At 44.1% G+C, this 18,518-nt stretch overlaps 1 protein-coding gene across 1 annotated transcript; it reads left to right on the forward strand.

The window, feature by feature from the left end:
- Positions 1-724: 724 nt before the first annotated feature.
- sh3bp4a (SH3-domain binding protein 4a) lies at positions 725-12,941 on the forward strand (the record flags this gene model as incomplete). The annotated part of the gene is made up of 4 exons (XM_084154964.1): positions 725-848; positions 1,012-3,419; positions 12,252-12,440; positions 12,717-12,941. 4 exons carry the CDS (start codon positions 725-727, stop codon positions 12,939-12,941), a joined length of 2,946 nt encoding a protein of 981 aa, XP_084011090.1.
- Positions 12,942-18,518: the final 5,577 nt, after the last annotated feature.

Genomic DNA, 18,518 nt, shown 5'->3' on the forward strand with positions numbered 1-18,518 from the left:
CCTATCTGACCAACTAGTCTGCACTTACATTTTTACTGAATATTGTACATCTGAGAGGGTTTAAGAAGGGAACGTCCCATGATTTCCTGTATATCCTCCATGTGATTCAGTGTCCCTCCCTGAGGCTTTATGCTTCGCAAAGCAACAGAATTAGATGGAAAATATGCAATTATCATCCTCAACTGCACACTGAGATACAGAACACAGAATTAGCCAATTCAGGCATATTGAGGACACCTATGACTGTAAAGTAATTGGAAAGGTGTTAAGATAGCAGAAGACCGACTGGGCACAGACATCAATTCAACGTCTATTCCACATTGGTTCAATGTAATTTCATTGAAATTACTTTGAAACAATGTTGATTCAACCAGTGTGTGCCCAGTGTGATATGAGTGTCATAAGATGTTAAACTTTCACAAGGCATGGGGCACTACTCAAAATTCTCTTCACAGGATATTATTTAGCATCTGCTGGAATCCCATTCATTTTTGTCCCTAGCCAAGACTGTCCCCACTTCCTACTGAATCAAACCATGTTGTAACGTGTGATGATTTGATCATTAATGGCTCTTACAGGAATGGATCAATCACAGCTAATGAAGATGTTCTCATTTTTGTTTCCTTTCATCTAGATACAATGGAGAGCTGCCAAAGACTGAATATCATAATTGGAGAAATGGAAGAGTAGTAGTGCGACTGCAACTCGGGCAATTCGCACCAAGATGGCGGCCCACCGGATCATCAGAGTGACCAACAGTAACCATGTTCTCCCTCGCTGCAAATCCGAGGGCACGCTCATTGACCTCAACGAAGGGCTCTCTGAGACTAGCCTCACAGATGTCAAAGGTCAGGGTTCAATACTGACTAATGAACCAGACAGTTATTTATCCATTTAAATATATATTGATTTGAATGCAAATTGAGGATGAATTGAGAATGATTATGTGAACACTTCACAAGATATGAACAGTCTCTTGACATTTCTGATCTTCTTTTTATTTTCTTCCAGTGCCTTCTTCCAGTGCCGTACGGCTGGACAATTCAGCCTCCTTCGTAACTGCTCGTGAAGTAGTCGCCATTAAGGATTACTGCCCGTCCAACTTTACCACGTTAAAGTTTTCCAAAGGTGACCGGCTTTTTGTGATGGACACGTCGGGTGGAGAGTGGTGGTATGCCCACAACAACACAGAGATGGGCTACATCCCCTCGGCATATGTCCAGCCCATCAACTGCAGGAATTCTTCGCTCAGTGATAGTGGCATGATAGACAATCTAGGGGAGTGTACAGACGAAGGGGCTAAGGAGCTGGATCTCCTAGGGGAGTGGACAGGGGTGTCCGTTAAGACCACTCCTTATTCACCTTATTTTAACAGCAACCCCTTCTCCCTCCATACCTCCTCCACCAACCCCTTCATCAACAGTGCTCATCTACATGGTTCTCTAGACCAGAACTGTAATGAGAGGGGAAGGTCCACGGACCTGCTCGTCTTTGACTCCCTGGCATCCCCAGTCTCCCCCTCGGTACCTAACTCTACCTCCAGCACCACCATGATCAATGGCTTCAGTAGCTGCAACATCTTTGACATGATGACACCAACCAGCCCAAACCAGGACTTACAGGTTTTACAGACACTCCGAAGGGATAACCCATTCTTCAGGAGCAAGCGATCGTACAGTTTATCGGAGTTGTCCGTCCTACAGACGCAATCTAACTCCCCCTTGCCTTCTTCTGGGTTCTTCACCGGCCTCAAGGCTCCCTCGCCAGAGCAGTTTCAGAGCAGGGAGGACTTCAGGACTGCGTGGCTAAATCATCGGAAGCTGGCCAGATCTTGCCATGACCTGGACTCTCTGGGGCAGAGCCCTGGTTGGGGACAGACTCAGCCGGTGGAGACCAACATTGTCTGTAAACTAGACAGTCGTGGAGGGGCAATTCAGCTCCCAGACACCCAGATCAGCATCCATGTCCCTGAGGGACACGTGGTTCCTGGAGACACCCAGCAGATTTCCATGAAGGCCCTACTGGACCCTCAACTGGAGCTGAACACCGACCACTGTTCCACGGTCAGCCCCGTGGTGGAGATCAAACTGTCCAACATGGAGACCAAGTCCTTCATCACTCTGGAGATGACCGTGTCCGTGACAGTGAAGAAAGACAGCGGTCAGGTAGCCGAGGTGCTCTGCGTCCGTAGTGACTGCAAGGAAGGACCCTATATAATCATCCCACATGCTTACCTATACAAGGACACAGTACAAGTCCAGTTGGATAACTTGGAGCCGTGTATGTACGTGGTGGTAGTGGTGCAGGCACAGCACATCAACCTTAATACAACTGTATGGGACCATGTGTTGAAGAAAGTCACCCTGGGTGTCTATGGGCCCAAGCACATCCATCCTTCGTTCAAGACGGTCGTGGCCCTATTTGGGCATGACTGTGCCCCTAAGACCCTACTGGTGAGTGAGGTGGGGAAGCAGGCCCACTCCGCCCCTCCAGTGGCGTTCACGCTGTGGGGGAAGCATCAGTTTGTCCTGGGACGGCCCCAGGACCTCAAGGTTGGCCTATACTCCAACATGTCTAACTATATGATCAATGCTAATGAGCAAACCAGGATTATTCGGGGCTTCCAGGTCAAACTGGGGAAGGTTAGCCGACTCATATACATGATCACATCCAACAACCCTGAGGACATCTCAGACTTCACCTTGCAGGTCCAGGTCAAGGACGGCCTGGACTGTATCCTGGCTCAGTTCTGCGTCCAAACACCACAACCGCCTCCGAAGAGTGGAGCGCGGAACACCGGCCACAGGAGGTTCCTGAAGAAGAAAGAGGTGGTGGGTAAGATTCTTCTGTCTCCTCTGGCCATCACTGCCAAATATCCACAGTTTCAGGACCGCTGCATCACCAACCTGAAGTTTGGCAAGTTGCTCAAAACTGTGATCAGGCAAAACAAGAGCACATACCTGTTGGAATACAAGAAGGGAGACGTGATCGCCTTGCTGAGCGAGGAGAAAATCAAACTACGAGGACAACTGTGGACCAAAGAGTGGTATATTGGATATTATCAGGGAAAGACCGGTCTTGTTCACGCGAAAAACGTTCTGGTTTTGGGGAAAGTCAAGCCTGTTTATTTCTGTGGTCCGGACCTCACGACTACCATGCTAGTGGAGCAGATTCTGAAGCCTTGCAAATTTCTCACATACATCTACGCCTCTGTGAGGACGGTACTCATGGAGAATATAGGGAACTGGAAGGCCTTCGCAGACGCACTTGGATATGGGAACTTACCTTTGTCTTATTTCTGTCGGACTGAACTCGACAACGAGCCTGAGAAGGTTGCGTCGGTTCTGGAGAAGCTCAAGGAGGACTGCACTAACATGGACATCAAGGAGAGAAAGACCTTCCAGAAGGAACTCATGACAGTACGTTTGTGTGTTTGTCTCTCTGTCTCTCTCTCTCTGATGTGTGTGTGTGTGTGTTTGGAAACCCCTCATCATAAACATTGTACCTCTTAGGCTGAAGAAGCTATTCAAAGGTATGGTTCAATACAGAAACCTTATCAAAAGCTAAAGAAATAGGTAATTCCACTTTCTCCTGGAAATGTGTAGCACTTCTGTGTTTATTTCCTATTTTCCATCAGTAGCAGATGTTGACATGGTGTTCCCATTCTGTCAGAGGCAATGGGCTGTGATGTATTGTGAGATGGGGGGGCTGATATGTTTCTGTACTCAGGTTATTCAGTCACGTGTGGTAAGCAGTTTTCCTTATCGCCTCAGGGTGCCTTAGGAGTAGGCCTACTTTTTGGGAGAATAAATGTGTTGTAACTTACAATGCACAAAAACACAGCCACATCACCTCCTTCAGTGCGACTCCAAGACTGAGACACAAACAGAGATTCTCCTCAAAGCAGGCAGGGTTGCTGTTGTGACAGAAAGTGTTGACTCAACATGCCTCCCACTCTTTCTCGAGAGTCTCCAGTCACCCTTTTCCTTTTTAAGTTTTAGACAGAAGTGCTTGGTAATGTAACTATACCCCGCATTGCAACAGTCACAAACAGGCAACAGTTGCTTGAATTTGGATCTGTGGAGGAATTGGATCTGTCTGGGAAAGTGAGGTTGATGTCTTTTTCACAATGCTTTCTTTTGTAAACATCTTATCAGTCGGAGCTAGCATATATCTGTTCATTTTGTATGAAATATAACAGTTGTTTATGCCTTTCAATGTTATTTTGATCAAAGGTAGGCTAGAATTCAAACAAGCAACAATTTTTCTGCCAACAGGCATGATAAGCTGATGTTAGGCTTTAGGTTTGTGCAAATATTGCCACTGCTAGCTACTGTACATACAGTAGACAAAGGGATGAGGATGGATTGGTCCCAGATAACAATGAACAATGCCCAAAGCCCTCCTACTACCCCTTCTCACACACACACACACACACACACACACACACACACACACACACACACACACACACACACACACACACACACACACACACACACACACACACACACACACACACACACACACACACACACACACACACATGATTTATGGTGGACACACAGATCTGTTTACCATGCCCACTAGCCTGGGAGTAACCTAATGTAGCAGGTGTAAAAGAAAACACCTGAGTGGAGTTCCCACATCTGGTTTTCAGCGGAAAAGGAAGCTAGGTTGAATTTGCTGTATCCCTGAAACCTGGAGGCATCCGGTTGTTGGCAACTCCGCTAAGGGTGGCCTGGAAGCGGTGTCTGAAATAGATCCATGTCTATGATAGCCTTCTAGCCACAGTAGAAACAGAGTGTTGTTGCCTATCCTGATCAGGCCAAGACACACCAGATATAACATCAGTGACACAACTGTTGGTCCATATTGATCCCTGAAATACTGTACATTAGAGCAGGATCTTGAGGACCATTGATATTGCTGTGCTGTAGTCTACAGATGCTGTATCTTAATTTGATCATCCTGTTGTTGCAGGAATTTTCCTGCACAGCAAGAAGAAAAACTTATAATGTATTCAAGGTTTAAAAAGGTTTCTAAAGTTTGTAATTTCCACTTGAAAATGTAAGACTTGATTTGTCCTAATGAAAAATGTATCAACCCCTATATATTTTTTTCATTAATTATATTCCACATAACAATTCACATTTCCTGTTCCTACAAGATGATTTACCTGCGGCGTGAAACTGGCTCAAATTAAGATACGGGATCTGTATATAGGTTTGTGTGGGGGAGATGGTTGTGTAAAGGTTTGACAATATTGCAGCACATTATGTCATTATAGTGAGAGTCTATAGTGAGAGTCTAGTGAGAGTTATGTGGTATTTCTGTGGTTCTGTGGTATTTCTGTGGTTCTGTGGCCTTTCCTCAAATTGAGTAATTTGCCCTTTTGGTGACCTTAATCTCACACAGTAGTAATTACTTCTCTGGACTAAAACTATTAATCAAAAAGTTTGTGCTAAACCTCAACTAAGAAGCTTTAAAGCTCAGTTAGTAGGCATTGATAGACAGAACAGAACCATGGTTAGGTCATATGCACAACAACAAAAAATACACTACTGCTCATCGAACATCTCATTCCAAAATCATGGGCATTAATATAGAGTTGGTCCCCCCTTTGCTGCTATAACAGCCTCCACTCTTCTGGGAAGGCTTTCCACTAGATGTTGGAACATTGCTGTGGGGACTTGCTTCCATTCAGCCACAAGAACATTATTGAAGTCTGATATTGGGCGATTAGGCCTGACTCGCAGTCAGCGTTCCAATTCATCCCAAAGGTGTTCGATGGGGTTGAGGTCAGGGCTTTGTGCAGGCCAGTCAAGTTCTTCCACACCGATCTCAACAAAACAATTTCTGTGGACCTCGCTTTGTGCACGGGGGCATTGTCATGCTGAAACAGGAAAGGGCCTTCCCCACACTGTTGCCAAAGTTGGAAGCACAGAATCGTCTAGAATGCAATTGTATGCTGTAGCGTTAAGATTTCCCTTCAATTGAACTAAGGGGCCTAGCCCGAACCATGAAAAACAGCCCCAGACCATTATTCCTTCCTCCACCAAAAACTTTACAGTTGGCACTATGCATTTGGGCAGGTAGTGTTCTCCTGGCATTTTTTTGCCCGTCGAACTGCCAGATGGTGAAGCATTATTCATCACTCCAGAGAACGTGTTTCCACTGCTCCAGAGTCCAATGGCGGTGAGCTTTACACCACTCCAGCCAACACTTGGCATTGCGCATGGTGATCTTAGGGTTGTGTGCGGCTGCTCGGCCATGGAATCCCATTTCATTAAGTTCCCGACGAACAGCTCTTGTGCTGACGTTGCTTTCAGAGGCAGTTTGGAACTCGGTAGTGAGTGTTTTAAACCGAGGACAGATTATTTTTACACGCTACGCGCTTCAGCACTCGGCGGTCCCGTTCTGTGAGCTTGTGTGGCCTACCACTTCGCGGCTGAGCCGTTGTTGCTCCTAGACGTTTCCAATTCACAATAACAGCACTTACAGTTGACCGGGACAGCTCTAGCAGGGCAGAAGTTTGACAAACTGACTTGTTGGAAAGTCACGTTGAAAGTCACTGAGCTCCTCAGTACGGGCCATTCTAACTGACAATGTTTGTCTATGGAGATTGCATGGATGTGTGCTCGATTTTATACACCTGTCAGCAACTGGTGTGGCTGAAATAGCCGAATCCACTAATTTGAACGGGTGTCCACATAGTTTTATATAGCCTATACAGTGTAGCTGATTATTATATAAAAGTCGCTTAATCAAAGATAACTGAGATTAGCACTTCAAGCTAAGTGGCCTATGATTCAAATTCCTCACAAAGCATTCATTCACAAGTGTGACCACCATAACCATAGCTCTGTCTAGCCTAAACAACGCTATTCTCTATGGGCTTTACTAGCCTGCCTTCCCTTTTTTCTGAGTCGCTAGCATGGTCTGACAGGTGTTGTCAGTTGAAATGTGAGGAGAGAGGAAAGGAGACATTGTCAGGCCAGATAGCAGGCCAGGGGGGTTGGGCGACCAACGCTAACTGACACCGCTAAGAATTCTCAATGTGATGGATGGCGTTGCTCAGGCAGCAGACAATTGAAATGCCATCCCACTGCTCATCACTGAAATAGATCCCAACGGCCAACCAGAAAGACAGAGAGAGACACCTGCAGATTCCACAGAGTAGTAAGACATTAGGCTATACAAGTGGACTGCTTTTCTCTCATCAATGAATGTCATATGAGGATCTCTATGGGTAGCAGAAAGACACCCCCAGATTCTTTATTTATTTCTTTAACCTTTATTTACACAGGGTGTCATATTGAGACCCAGGTTTCTTTTTCAAATGAGCCCTGTAATACAACAATACACATATAAAAGACCCAGTACAGTCAAAAACATGATTTTCCTGTGTTTTATATATATTTCGCCACTATGAGGTTGAAATAATACTGTGAAATTGTGTCAATTACAATAATGCCCTTTTAGTGTAAGAGTTTGAAAAGACCGCCTGAAATTTCAGCCTGTTTTGGTGGGATGGAGTTCCAAACCTCTCTGCCAATAACAGCTAGTTTTCTGTTTTCCCCTCCTTTACTCAGACCACTCCCAGACAATCCTAGCAAAATTCTTGCTTAATAAATTGCTCTTTGCTAAGAAGCTATTTGTATGTATTTATGACCATTTTAATTGAAAATAATCTTTAAATACGAAATGTAATCAATCTTTAAATATGAAATGTAATAAATAAATACAAAATTAAATAATAAATACATTTAATACATTTTGTGTGTGGTAAGACACTACAAGTTGACAAAGGCCTAAACCGTTTTTCTCTCAGCTTTGAATATCATACAAGGATCTCGTGTATTATGAGAGAGAAGGGTTAACATTTGGATAGTGGTGTGCAAAATCTCAAGGTTATATTATGTTGAGAATGACTTTTTATAGACACTTTTGACAAATAGATATGGCAATGATTTTAGTCACCACTGCCATCATCCTATGAAATATAATGACTGAAAGTCACCGTTGGTCCTACTTTCCCTATTTCCACCTACAGAGAAGTTTATAGACTGCTGATGCAGAAACTTTTTCCTCACCTATAAACTCCCTGGTTGACTTTAATGAGGAGGTTGAGTCCTTGTTACTGTGTTCTCCCATCTCCTGTCTCTCCTCTCCCCTGCTGTTAGTCTCAGGGACACTGTGTGTGTGTGTGTGTGTGTGTGTGTGTGTGTGTGTGTGTGTGTGAATGTGTATATGTGTGTGTGTGTGCATTTGGCACTTGACTGTGTGTGTGTGTGTGTGTGTGTGTGTGTTTGTGTGTGTGTGTGTGTGTGTGTGTGTGTGTGTGTGTGTGTGCACGCTCCTTTCCCTGCCTTTTAAATGCAGGGAGAAGAGCCAGACAGGCTCATTTGGAATGGAGCTTAGAGAGATAACTGCCTTTGAGAGCTCTGAGGCACAGGGTAAATTTAAGCTGTCAGTCATGTCTGTCAGGGCTTTCCCCCAGTGGAGGTGATGATCATGTCAAAGAGATGGAGTAAGCCTCCACATACACATGCACACACACACACATACAAACACACACAGACATTTCGAAGGATGTCACTATAGCTTCCTCATTCTCATCAGCCTGCCTACCACTGGCATTCAGGTGCCGTTCTCTGGGAAACTGTCTGAGTGTGCGTGTGCGCAGGCACACACACACACAGGATACGCTTCTGAAAATCTCAACGAGTTACGTAATTTTATCATAGGTTTAGATTAAGAGTTCAAACTAGAAGTAAAGGTGAATGGCATAAGGCCTTTTGGAATTGGAAGGTTTTATATGGCTCCATTGGACTCTGGAATGTTTGAAAAGGAAATGAGATCCCTCACTGAACTGTGCAGGAGGTCATTCAAAAGAGCTGGATTTATTTTTATACAGTACCTCTCTGAAGAGAAAGATAATGGAATATGACATTACTAGCTATTGGTTTCATAAAATAGTTCTGCATGACCCATAGTACATTATCACAAAGTTTTTAGTTTACTCATGTTATGGGATATAACTTAGGCAGCATTCAAGTGTTGTTTATCTGCTGCCATGGAATAAATGACCCAACTCCTCAGCACTGTAGGGGATCATGACATGTCATTTGGATTGAGGTTTCCATGACAGGAAGTGATTGAAGGATTAAGAAGATAGATGTTGAGTTAAGAGGTTTTAAGAGACAGTGATTCAACTAATCTTCCTGCAGGTTGAAGGCTATATGACATAACTGTGACATGGTAACTAGAGTTGCATCCCAAATGGCACCACATAGGGGTCTGGTCAAAAGTAGTGCACTATATAGGGCCCTCAAACTCAACTCTGGACCTCGAAGCCAGTTCCACACCATTTTTTTCATTGTTCCCCTCTAATTAGGAACTGACTTAGACCTGGGACACCAGGTGTGTACAATTCATTATCAGGTAGAACAGAACACCAGCAGGCTCCGAACTTCGTAGAGTAAGAGTTGAATACCCCTGATATAGGGTATAGGGTGCCATTTCGGACGCACCCTAGTAAGAACGCTACCATCTTGACTCCTTGGCCCTGCCAGACAAGTGCCAGATGTTGTGAATGACACAGCATTAGGACTGAGTCACTCCATTGTGCCACTCACAGTTGACTCAGTTGCCATTGTTGGCAGATGGCGGTAAAAGCCGGCCCAGTAGCCAGACAGGTGGTGGTGATGGTGGACGTTATGGTGCAGTCCTATTTTAGTAACTTTGACAGAAATGTGAGTCCTGATTCAGCAGTCAGAGCAGAACAGAGGCCAGCTCATTAAAACAGTGCTGTTCAGAGTCAGGCCAGGTGGCAGACAGTGTATGTGTCCCAGTAGCACCCTATTCCCTATGTAGTGTGCTACTTTTGACCACGGCCCATAGGAGACTATATAGGGCAGTGTTTCCCAACTCCAGTCCTCGAGTACCCCAACATAACTCATTTTTATTGTAACCCTGGACAAGCACACCTGATTCAACTTGTCAACTAATCATCATGCCCTAAATGAGTTGAATGAGGTGTGTTTGTCCGGGGCTACAACATAAATATATGCTGTTGGGGGCACTGGAGGACTGGAGTTGAGAAACACTGATATAGGGAATAGGGTGCCATTTGGGATGCAGCAGGCACTCAGCTCCCAGTTTGACAGACCAACATATGGATTTAAGTGGACATATGAGCTCCATATGCCTCATTCTCTTTCTGCAAAGCAAACAAATGCTGTCTCTTCTATTTAGATACAGTACTGTGCAAAATATAGATAGTGTGTCTGCCTCAGCATATCCTGTCAAGTTGCAGGCAAACTCTCCAAAGAGACTTTAAAGTGGAAAAAACGTTTATGTAATAAGATATAGTGGTGAAACATATGCGGTCTCTTATGTAGGGACATTGGCAGGCTTAACTGGTTGGCTCAGACTGGAAAACATGAATTCCTGTACATAAAACATATTGTTTTTATTGGGTGGTACTTTCCATTTTCCTTTGATGTTGTATAGCCCTCCTGGTTTTAGCCTACACCGTGAAAACATGAATTCCTGTACATAAAACATATTGTTTTTATTGGGTGGTACTTTCCATTTTCCTTTGATATTGTATAGCCCTCCTGGGTTGTAGCCTACACAGTGCAGACATGCTGTATGTCAGCCCACCTCCTTGTGGGATCCTGATAGACTTGATTTACAGTCATTCTCTTTCTTTCATCCCCTGTTCGTCTGTGGTGTTTCTATTGGAGAGAGGAGGGGATTACTAGTGTATTTTCTCTGGCCTCCTGGGTTTGTTCTCATTCAACACATGTGTTTGTGTGGTAAGACCTAGAGAGGCTCTTCTGAATCATGCTATAATTCACCCTCAGACTTCACAGCAGGCTTTATAGAGAATGGGGAGGGATGGTATAGCCGTAGTGAGAGACGCAAATGTATTGTATCAAGACAATACCCTGGCCCCCTAATGCTGTTCCTCCCCACTCCTTTCACTATGTCTAGATAGTCATGTCTTCACCCCCTTTAATGGTGAACACCATGTGACACAATGGTGTGTCATTGCTGATCCTTGGGTCGTGTTGTTGAACTGTTGTGTTGTAGCTAAACGTTGTCTTCTGTTGTCGACGACCTACAGTGGCTTGCGAAAGTAAACAACCCCCTTGGCATTTTTGGGGGGTTTGTATCATTTGATTTACACAACATGCCTACCACTTTGAAGATGCAAAATATATTTTTGTGTGAAACAAACAAGAAATAAGACAAAAAAACAGAAAACTTGAGCGTGCATAACATGTTCTCGGGGTGATGAGAGGTGTTAGGTTTGCGCCAGACATAGCGTTTTCCTTGATGGCCAAAAAGCTCAATTTTAGTCTCATCTGACCATATGTTTGGGGAGTTTCCCACATGCCTTTTGGCGAACACCAAATGTGTTTGCTAATTTTTTCTTTAAGCAATGGCTTTTTTCTGGCCACTCTTCCGTAAAGCCCAGCTCTGTGGAGTGTACGGCTTAAAGTGGTCCTATGGACAGATACTCCAATCTCCGCTGTGGAGCTTTGCAGCTCCTTCAGGGTTATCTTTGGTCTCTTTGTTGCCTCTCTGATTAATGCCCTCCTTGCCTGGTCCGTGAGTTTTGGTGGGCGGCCCTCTCTTGGCAGGTTTGTTGTGGTGCCATATTCTTTCAAAAAATGTTGAATGAATTTAATAGTGCTCTGTGGGATGTTTAAAGTTTTGGATATTTTTTTATAACCCAACCCTGATCTGTACTTCTCCACAACTTTGTCCCTGACCTGTTTGGAGAGCCGTTTGCTGGTGGTGTTCCTTGCTTAGTGGTGTTGCAGACTCTGGGGCCTTTCAGAACAGGTGTATATATACTCAGATCATGTGACAGATCATGTGACACTTAGATTGCACACAGGTGGACTTTATTTAACTAATTATGTGACTTCTGAAGGTAATTGGTTGCACCAGATCTTATTTAGGGGCTTCATAGCAAAGGGGGTGATTACAAATGCACGCACCACTTTTCCGTGATTTATTTTGTTGAATGTTTTGAAACAAGTTATTTTTTTCATTTCACTTTTTTTCACCTGTAATTTAAATAAAAATCCATTTAAATTACAGGTTGTAATGCAACAAAATAGGAAAAACACCAAGGGGGATGAATACTTTTGCTAGGCACTGTATGCTTCAGGAGGAATAAAAAGCCTGAATTAGTAAGTGAAGTTGTATTTGTGTGGCCTTTCTTCTAGGCCCTGTTGAAGATGGACTGCCAGGGTCTGGTGGCCAGGCTGATCATGGACTTTGTCCTGCTGACCGCGGCCGTGGAGGTGGCCCCGCGCTGGAGGGAGCTGGCAGAGAAGCTGGCCCGGGTAAACAAGCAGCAGATGGAGCAATACGAGGCTCCGCACAGGGACAAGAATGGCCTGGTGGACAATGAGGTGAGATTATCAGCCCATTACTACTAGATACTTTAACATTTACTGGGTTTGACTGGTATTGGCTGCCTCAGACCTGTAATAAGAGGGACGTGAGAAAATGCTAACCCTTCTATCTGTTTCTTGTGTGCGGGGTTCTTTTATATCAGCCAGTCAGATTTGACCATAGAAGCATTTGGAATGATTCTCTGTCCCCTCTTGATCTTAAAGGGTTTTATAAGTACATTGGATTGATTGATCGGTTCTATGACAGTCCATTGATTGATCCTATGTTGACAGTCCATGTGGAAGCCAGCCTATGACTTCCTGTTGACGTGGGCGGCCCAGATCGGGGACAGCTACCGGGACGTGATCCAGGAGCTGCACCTGGGCCTGGACCGAATGAAGAATCCCATAACCAAGCGCTGGAAGCACCTCACCGGAACGCTCATTCTGGTCAACAGCCTAGATACGTTACGCAGCTCTGCCTTCAGCCCTGTAGGACAGGGGGACTATGCCATTTGATCTGAGACTATCTACGTCTGATATGGCATCCTATTCCCTAAATAGGCTGCGTTTACGCAGGCAGCCCAATTCTGATATTTTTTCCACTAATTGGTCTTTTGGCCAATCACATCAGATCTTTTCACATCAGATATTTTTCAGAGCTGATCTGATTGGTCAAAAGACCAATTAGTGAAATAAATATCAGAATTGGGCTGCCTATGTAAATGCAGGCATAGTAGGCCACACATTTTGGCTGGAGCCTGGTCAGAAGTAATGCACTATCTAGGAAGTACAGGAGCCATCTGAGGGGTGATTCCTAACTTCCACTGACGTGAAATGTTCACTTAGTCATGCATTGAAGTCAATGGGAGACTAGGTGAAAGTTTGACTTAACTGGAAGTTCGGGTTCACACCCAGAGATTTTTTAAGATACGTCTGAAATGGCACCCTATTCCCTACATAGTAGTGCACTAGTTTTTGCAAGAAACTGGTCAAAAGTAGTGCGATATATAGGGAATAGTGTGCCATTTATGATGTACACTGAGTCTCTGGAGTTTGGCACTATGGATCCAGCAGGACTACTACTGGTATCCTCCAGCCCTCAGGATGACCAATCACCAATCGGACCTTGACCGTCGCTGTTAGACCTTGAACGTTCAACTCTTGACCCTGCTCCCATCCTCTTGCACAGGACTACAATGGTAACCAGTAACCACCACTTCACACAGAGCACATGTTACTGTAGGTCCAATTCTCTGGCGGGTTAAACACTCAACACTCTCATTGGAATTTACAGTAGATTATTATTAAGCCAAAATATTGATGTGATTTCATATTGGTTGATGTTTCCCTCAATTTCTAAAGGGTGGTTTTTAATCGGTATTGTCTTTTGCTACGCATTTTTTCTACAGAAAGTGGCATAGCACCTGTTTTTATGGCTTTTTTTTCACTAAATATATAGATATATATATTTCAAAAGAAAAATTAACAGGATCTTGATTTATGAAGTGCATTATATTATATGCAATCACTTTGGAATTCTATTTTTATCCCCCTTAAGCGTTCCTGTACTTACAATCTCTTTTTGACTGCTCTTTGTACTTTTTGCTTGCCAAAACAATTAGGTGCTAGCCTAGATCACAGTTTTTTGTTCTGTATCATAGTTTCAGAATAAAACCCATTTGGTTAGTTTCCTCTATGTTCACTTTAGGACAAAATGCGTGCCACAAAATCTGAATAATAATTACATAATGTATCCAACAAGGATCTTTTCTCTTTGTTTTCTGAAAGTTTAAATGCAGAATTACCTCACAACATGGTCTCTTTATTTCATTTGTTTAACCGGCAGTAATGGAATGAACAATTATTTTGAGGAATTAAATTGGCTGTGATGGTTTAAATGGTTTGGTACCCCATTTTGAAGCTTGTGAACTGATGAAGCCTTTTTGTCCTTGATTTGCTCATAAATATATTTTGGTTGCTGTGTTTTGCATTTTCAATGATACCCTTATCAATCAAAAGCTCAAACTCTGGAGCTTTTAATCTTTATACATTCTTTCTCTTCATATAACGCTACTGTATGTTTTCAGTGCACGAGCTGTATTTTGTATGTTTTGTGAATGCAGATGAAATGTGAATAGTATTATTTGCGCAGTTAAATGGTCACACTGGTCTGTGACGGTACAGATTGACAAGTTCTGCACATCGATGCCTCTATTAGTTGCTGTCTTTACCTGTTGGTTCGTGTTGACTCAATAAAATGGCTGTCAATTCTAAAGTGCCTCTGTCAGGCAGTGTGCAGGTTTCATGGTCGGAATTTGTGTTCTGTGATTCTACATTCTCAGACATTATTAATCATGATTTGTCTCAGTATGGCCCTACACAAAGGAGCACAGTGAGAGAGTAGCCTGGGCTACGGTGTTTTCTGGGGAGGAGGTATCGGACTCCATTGGGCTAGTGGCCAGTTGGCTGGTTTGCTAATTTAAGGCATTCCTAAGCACTTGCATCAGGCTGATTCAGGAGATCAATCTCATACTGAATATAAAGAACACAATTAATTGTAGACTTGCAAAAGGAATCCAAGTTTGCTTTTATACCAATCAAAAGAAAGGTTCTTTTAATGAGGTAACTGATTAATTAATTAAGGGAAAACAAGTTCTGGAATTAATGAAAACACAAAGATATTATAATGAACAACAAATCACAGTAATATATGGATGGATTAAATACTTTATGCAACAGGATCTCTCAAACTAATTTCCAGTCTTGACGTTCGTCCAACTTGTGCCAAGGTCTAATTGCGAGGCTGCAGTCAAACGTCAAATTATGCCGTGATAAAGTGAGATTGGGTTGCAGCAACTGTCTGTTAGTTACATTTGACATTTTAGTAATTTAGCAGATGACTTATCCAGAGCAACGTACAGTTAGTGCATTCATCTTAAGATGGATTACTGCAACTCGCTGTTGGCTGGGCTCCCTGCCTGTGCCATTAAACCCCTACAACTCATCCAGAACGCCGCAGCCCGTCTGGTGTTCAACCTTCCCAAGTTCTCTCACGTCACCCCGCTCCTCCGCACACTCCACTGGCTTCCAGTTGAAGCTCGCATCTGCTACAAGACCATGGTGCTTGCCTACGGAGCTGTGAGGGGAACGGCACCTCCGTACCTTCAGGCTCTGATCAGTCCCTACACCCAAACGAGGGTATTGTGTTCATCCACCTCTGGCCTGATGGCCCCCCTACTTCTGCGGAAGCACAGTTCCCGTTCAGCCCAGTCAAAACTGTTCGCTGCTCTGGCACCCCAATGGTGGAACAAGCTCCCTCACGACGCCAGGACAGCGGAGTCACTCACCACCTTCCGGAGACACTTGAAACCCCACCTCTTTAAGGAATACCTGGGATAGGATAAAGTAATCCTTCTACCCACCCTTACCCCCCCCCCCCCCCCCCCCCCCCCAAAAAAAAAAGACAAAAAGTATATAAAAAATATTGTAAAGTGGTTGTCCCACTGGCTATCATAAGGTGAATGCACCAATTTGTAAGTCGCTCTGGATAAGAGCGTCTGCTAAATGACGAAAATGTAAATGTAATAGCTAGGTGAGACGACCATATATCACAGTCGTAGTAAATTATTCCTCAATAAAGAAGTTATAAAACAGATGTTTTTTTAAGATACTCTTAGATAAAAGGGTTCCAAAAGGGCTCTTCGGCTGTCCCCATTAGAGAACCCTGTTTGGTTCCAGGTAAAACCCTTTTTGCTTCCAGGTAGAACTATTTTGGGTTCCATGTAGAACCCTCTGTGGAAAGGGTTCTACATGGAACCAAAAACGGTTCTACTTGAAACCAAAAGGGTTCTTCAAAAGGTTATCCTATGGAAACAGCCGAAGAACCCTTTTAGGTTCTAGATAGCACCTTTTTCTTTTTAAGTGTAGGGTTTCAGACGTTTTTGGAAGATGGGCAGGGACTCTGCTGTCCTAGCATCAGGGGGAAGCTGGTTCCACCATTGGGGTGCCAGGACAGAGAAGAGCTTTGACTGGGCTGAGGGGTTGGAGGGCCAAGTTGGGATGTAGAGTTTGAGCATAGCCTGAAGGAAGAGCAGTTCCCCTTCCTGCTTCGTAGGCAAGCACCATGGTCTTGTAGTGGATGCAGCTTTGACTGGAAGCCAGTGGAGTGTATGGAGGAGCAGGGTGACATGGAAAAACTTGGGAAGGTTGAAAACCAGACGTGCTGTGTCATTCTGGATAAGTTGCAGGGGTTTGATGGCACAAGCGGGGAGCCCAGCCAACAGATAGTTGCAGTAATTCAGACGGGATATGACTAGTGCCTGGATTAGGATCTGCGCCACTAGTTGTTTTAAATTCATGGGAAGCCTTGGTTTATCTACCCAAGCCATGGTACTACACATAGTTAAGTAGAAGGATTTTTAAATGTATGAAACCATCTCTCTTTCTCTGTACCCAATATTGAAGGGCGAGCTCTCGTTAGATCCTAGCAAAGGGCACTGCAGCAGTTGAATCATTGTAATTTCCATAGCTCTGATCTAAATGTGCCACCCCCTCACCTCTCCACAGTCTGGATAGAGAGAGGACATGCTCGATGTGCATCTATCAAAAGAGAGGAGGATGAAGGAGAAAGAGGGGGACCAAAAAAGAGAAGGAGATGGAGAAGAGTGGCCAGACACCAATGCATTCCTAAACGTATAGATCATGTCTATTATTGTGTAACTGTCTGTCCTGTCGCACCTTTTTATAATAATAATGGGGTTAATTAATTAAACTAAATCTATGATAATTATTCATCCCTAACGGAGACAGACTCCCCATGGCGACAGAGGGGCACCTTCAGTTCCCTTCTTCCTGCTTCCATATGAGTCACCATGGCGATGAACATTCCTTCCTGCCCGTCGCCTGGTTACGGCTCAATGGCCGTCACCGTGTGTGCTCAGAGAGAGGGTCATGCCATTGTCTGGGGTTCGACCCTCTGCTTGTGAATCATGCATAAACCAATGAATGCCCATGAGACACTAAGGCCAGACCATACACAGTGTATTGGGACATTGAGGATAGCTGTGAAAGAAAGCCTCACGCAAATGCAAAGTACAAATGCAAAGCAGGCCTACAATCGTCGCTTTCTCAGATAAGCTGAGGAATTGAAGCTTGGGACAGGGCAGGGGTTTAGTTTCCCAGGCCCATGTTTCACCTCATGTGTTCTTTTATTTCTGTAATTGAACTGTCATTGTCGAAAGAGGTGCCTAGACTAGGTTTTATAATGGAGGAAGCCCTTTTGAGGTAATGATGATGTGATCATTAGTCTACCGATGGAAGATGTTGTGAGCTGAGGGTGATGCTTGTCCCATTTACTAAATGCTGTTTGATTTCATATCCTGTCTCCCTGGGATCATGAATAATCACCTCTGTCCCTGACTCCCTGTGTGTGTGTGTGTGTGTGTGTGTGTGGAGTGTATGCCTAGGTGTGTGTGTGTGTGTGTGTGTGTGTGTGTGTGTGTGTGTGTGTGTGTGTGTGTGTGTGTGTGTGTGTGTGTGTGTGTGTGTGTAAATGTGTGTGTGTGTGTAAATGTGTGTGTGTGTGTGAATGTGTGTGTGCGTGCGTGTTTATGTGACTCCATGGTGTGTGTGCCAGTGTGTCTGTGTGCCAGTGTATGTGTGTGTGTGTGTTCGCTCATAAAGTACTGTAATTTACAGGGAGGGAGAACATATTGGTGAATGTGCTGCTTTGATGATTTGCTGTCTCCATGGTAACCTCTCCATATACACACTTGTCAAGGGAGTGAGCTTTCCTCTGTCTGAGAAGAGGGGGAAAAGCACTTGAGTTTCTACTGCCAACAGCCTGACACTGAGGGAGAGAGAGGGGGAGGGTCTACACAGTCTACAACACTACACTCAGTAATCATCTTAAATCCTGTTGATTTCAATTAAATGTTTCTACAATATTCAACAATATTTTATCCGTGCAAAATAAATAACCTAACCAGGCAACAAAAGCCTGCTAACCTAGTTTCAGGTGAAACCAGTGTAGGCTAGTTACAGTAGTCTTACTCTCTAGGCCTGGTCATATAAAAATGCTGTCCTAAGCAGTAT

Source organism: Coregonus lavaretus (genome assembly GCF_964263955.1).
Source record: "Coregonus lavaretus genome assembly, chromosome: 38".
Classification (NCBI taxonomy): Eukaryota; Metazoa; Chordata; class Actinopteri; order Salmoniformes; family Salmonidae; genus Coregonus; species Coregonus lavaretus.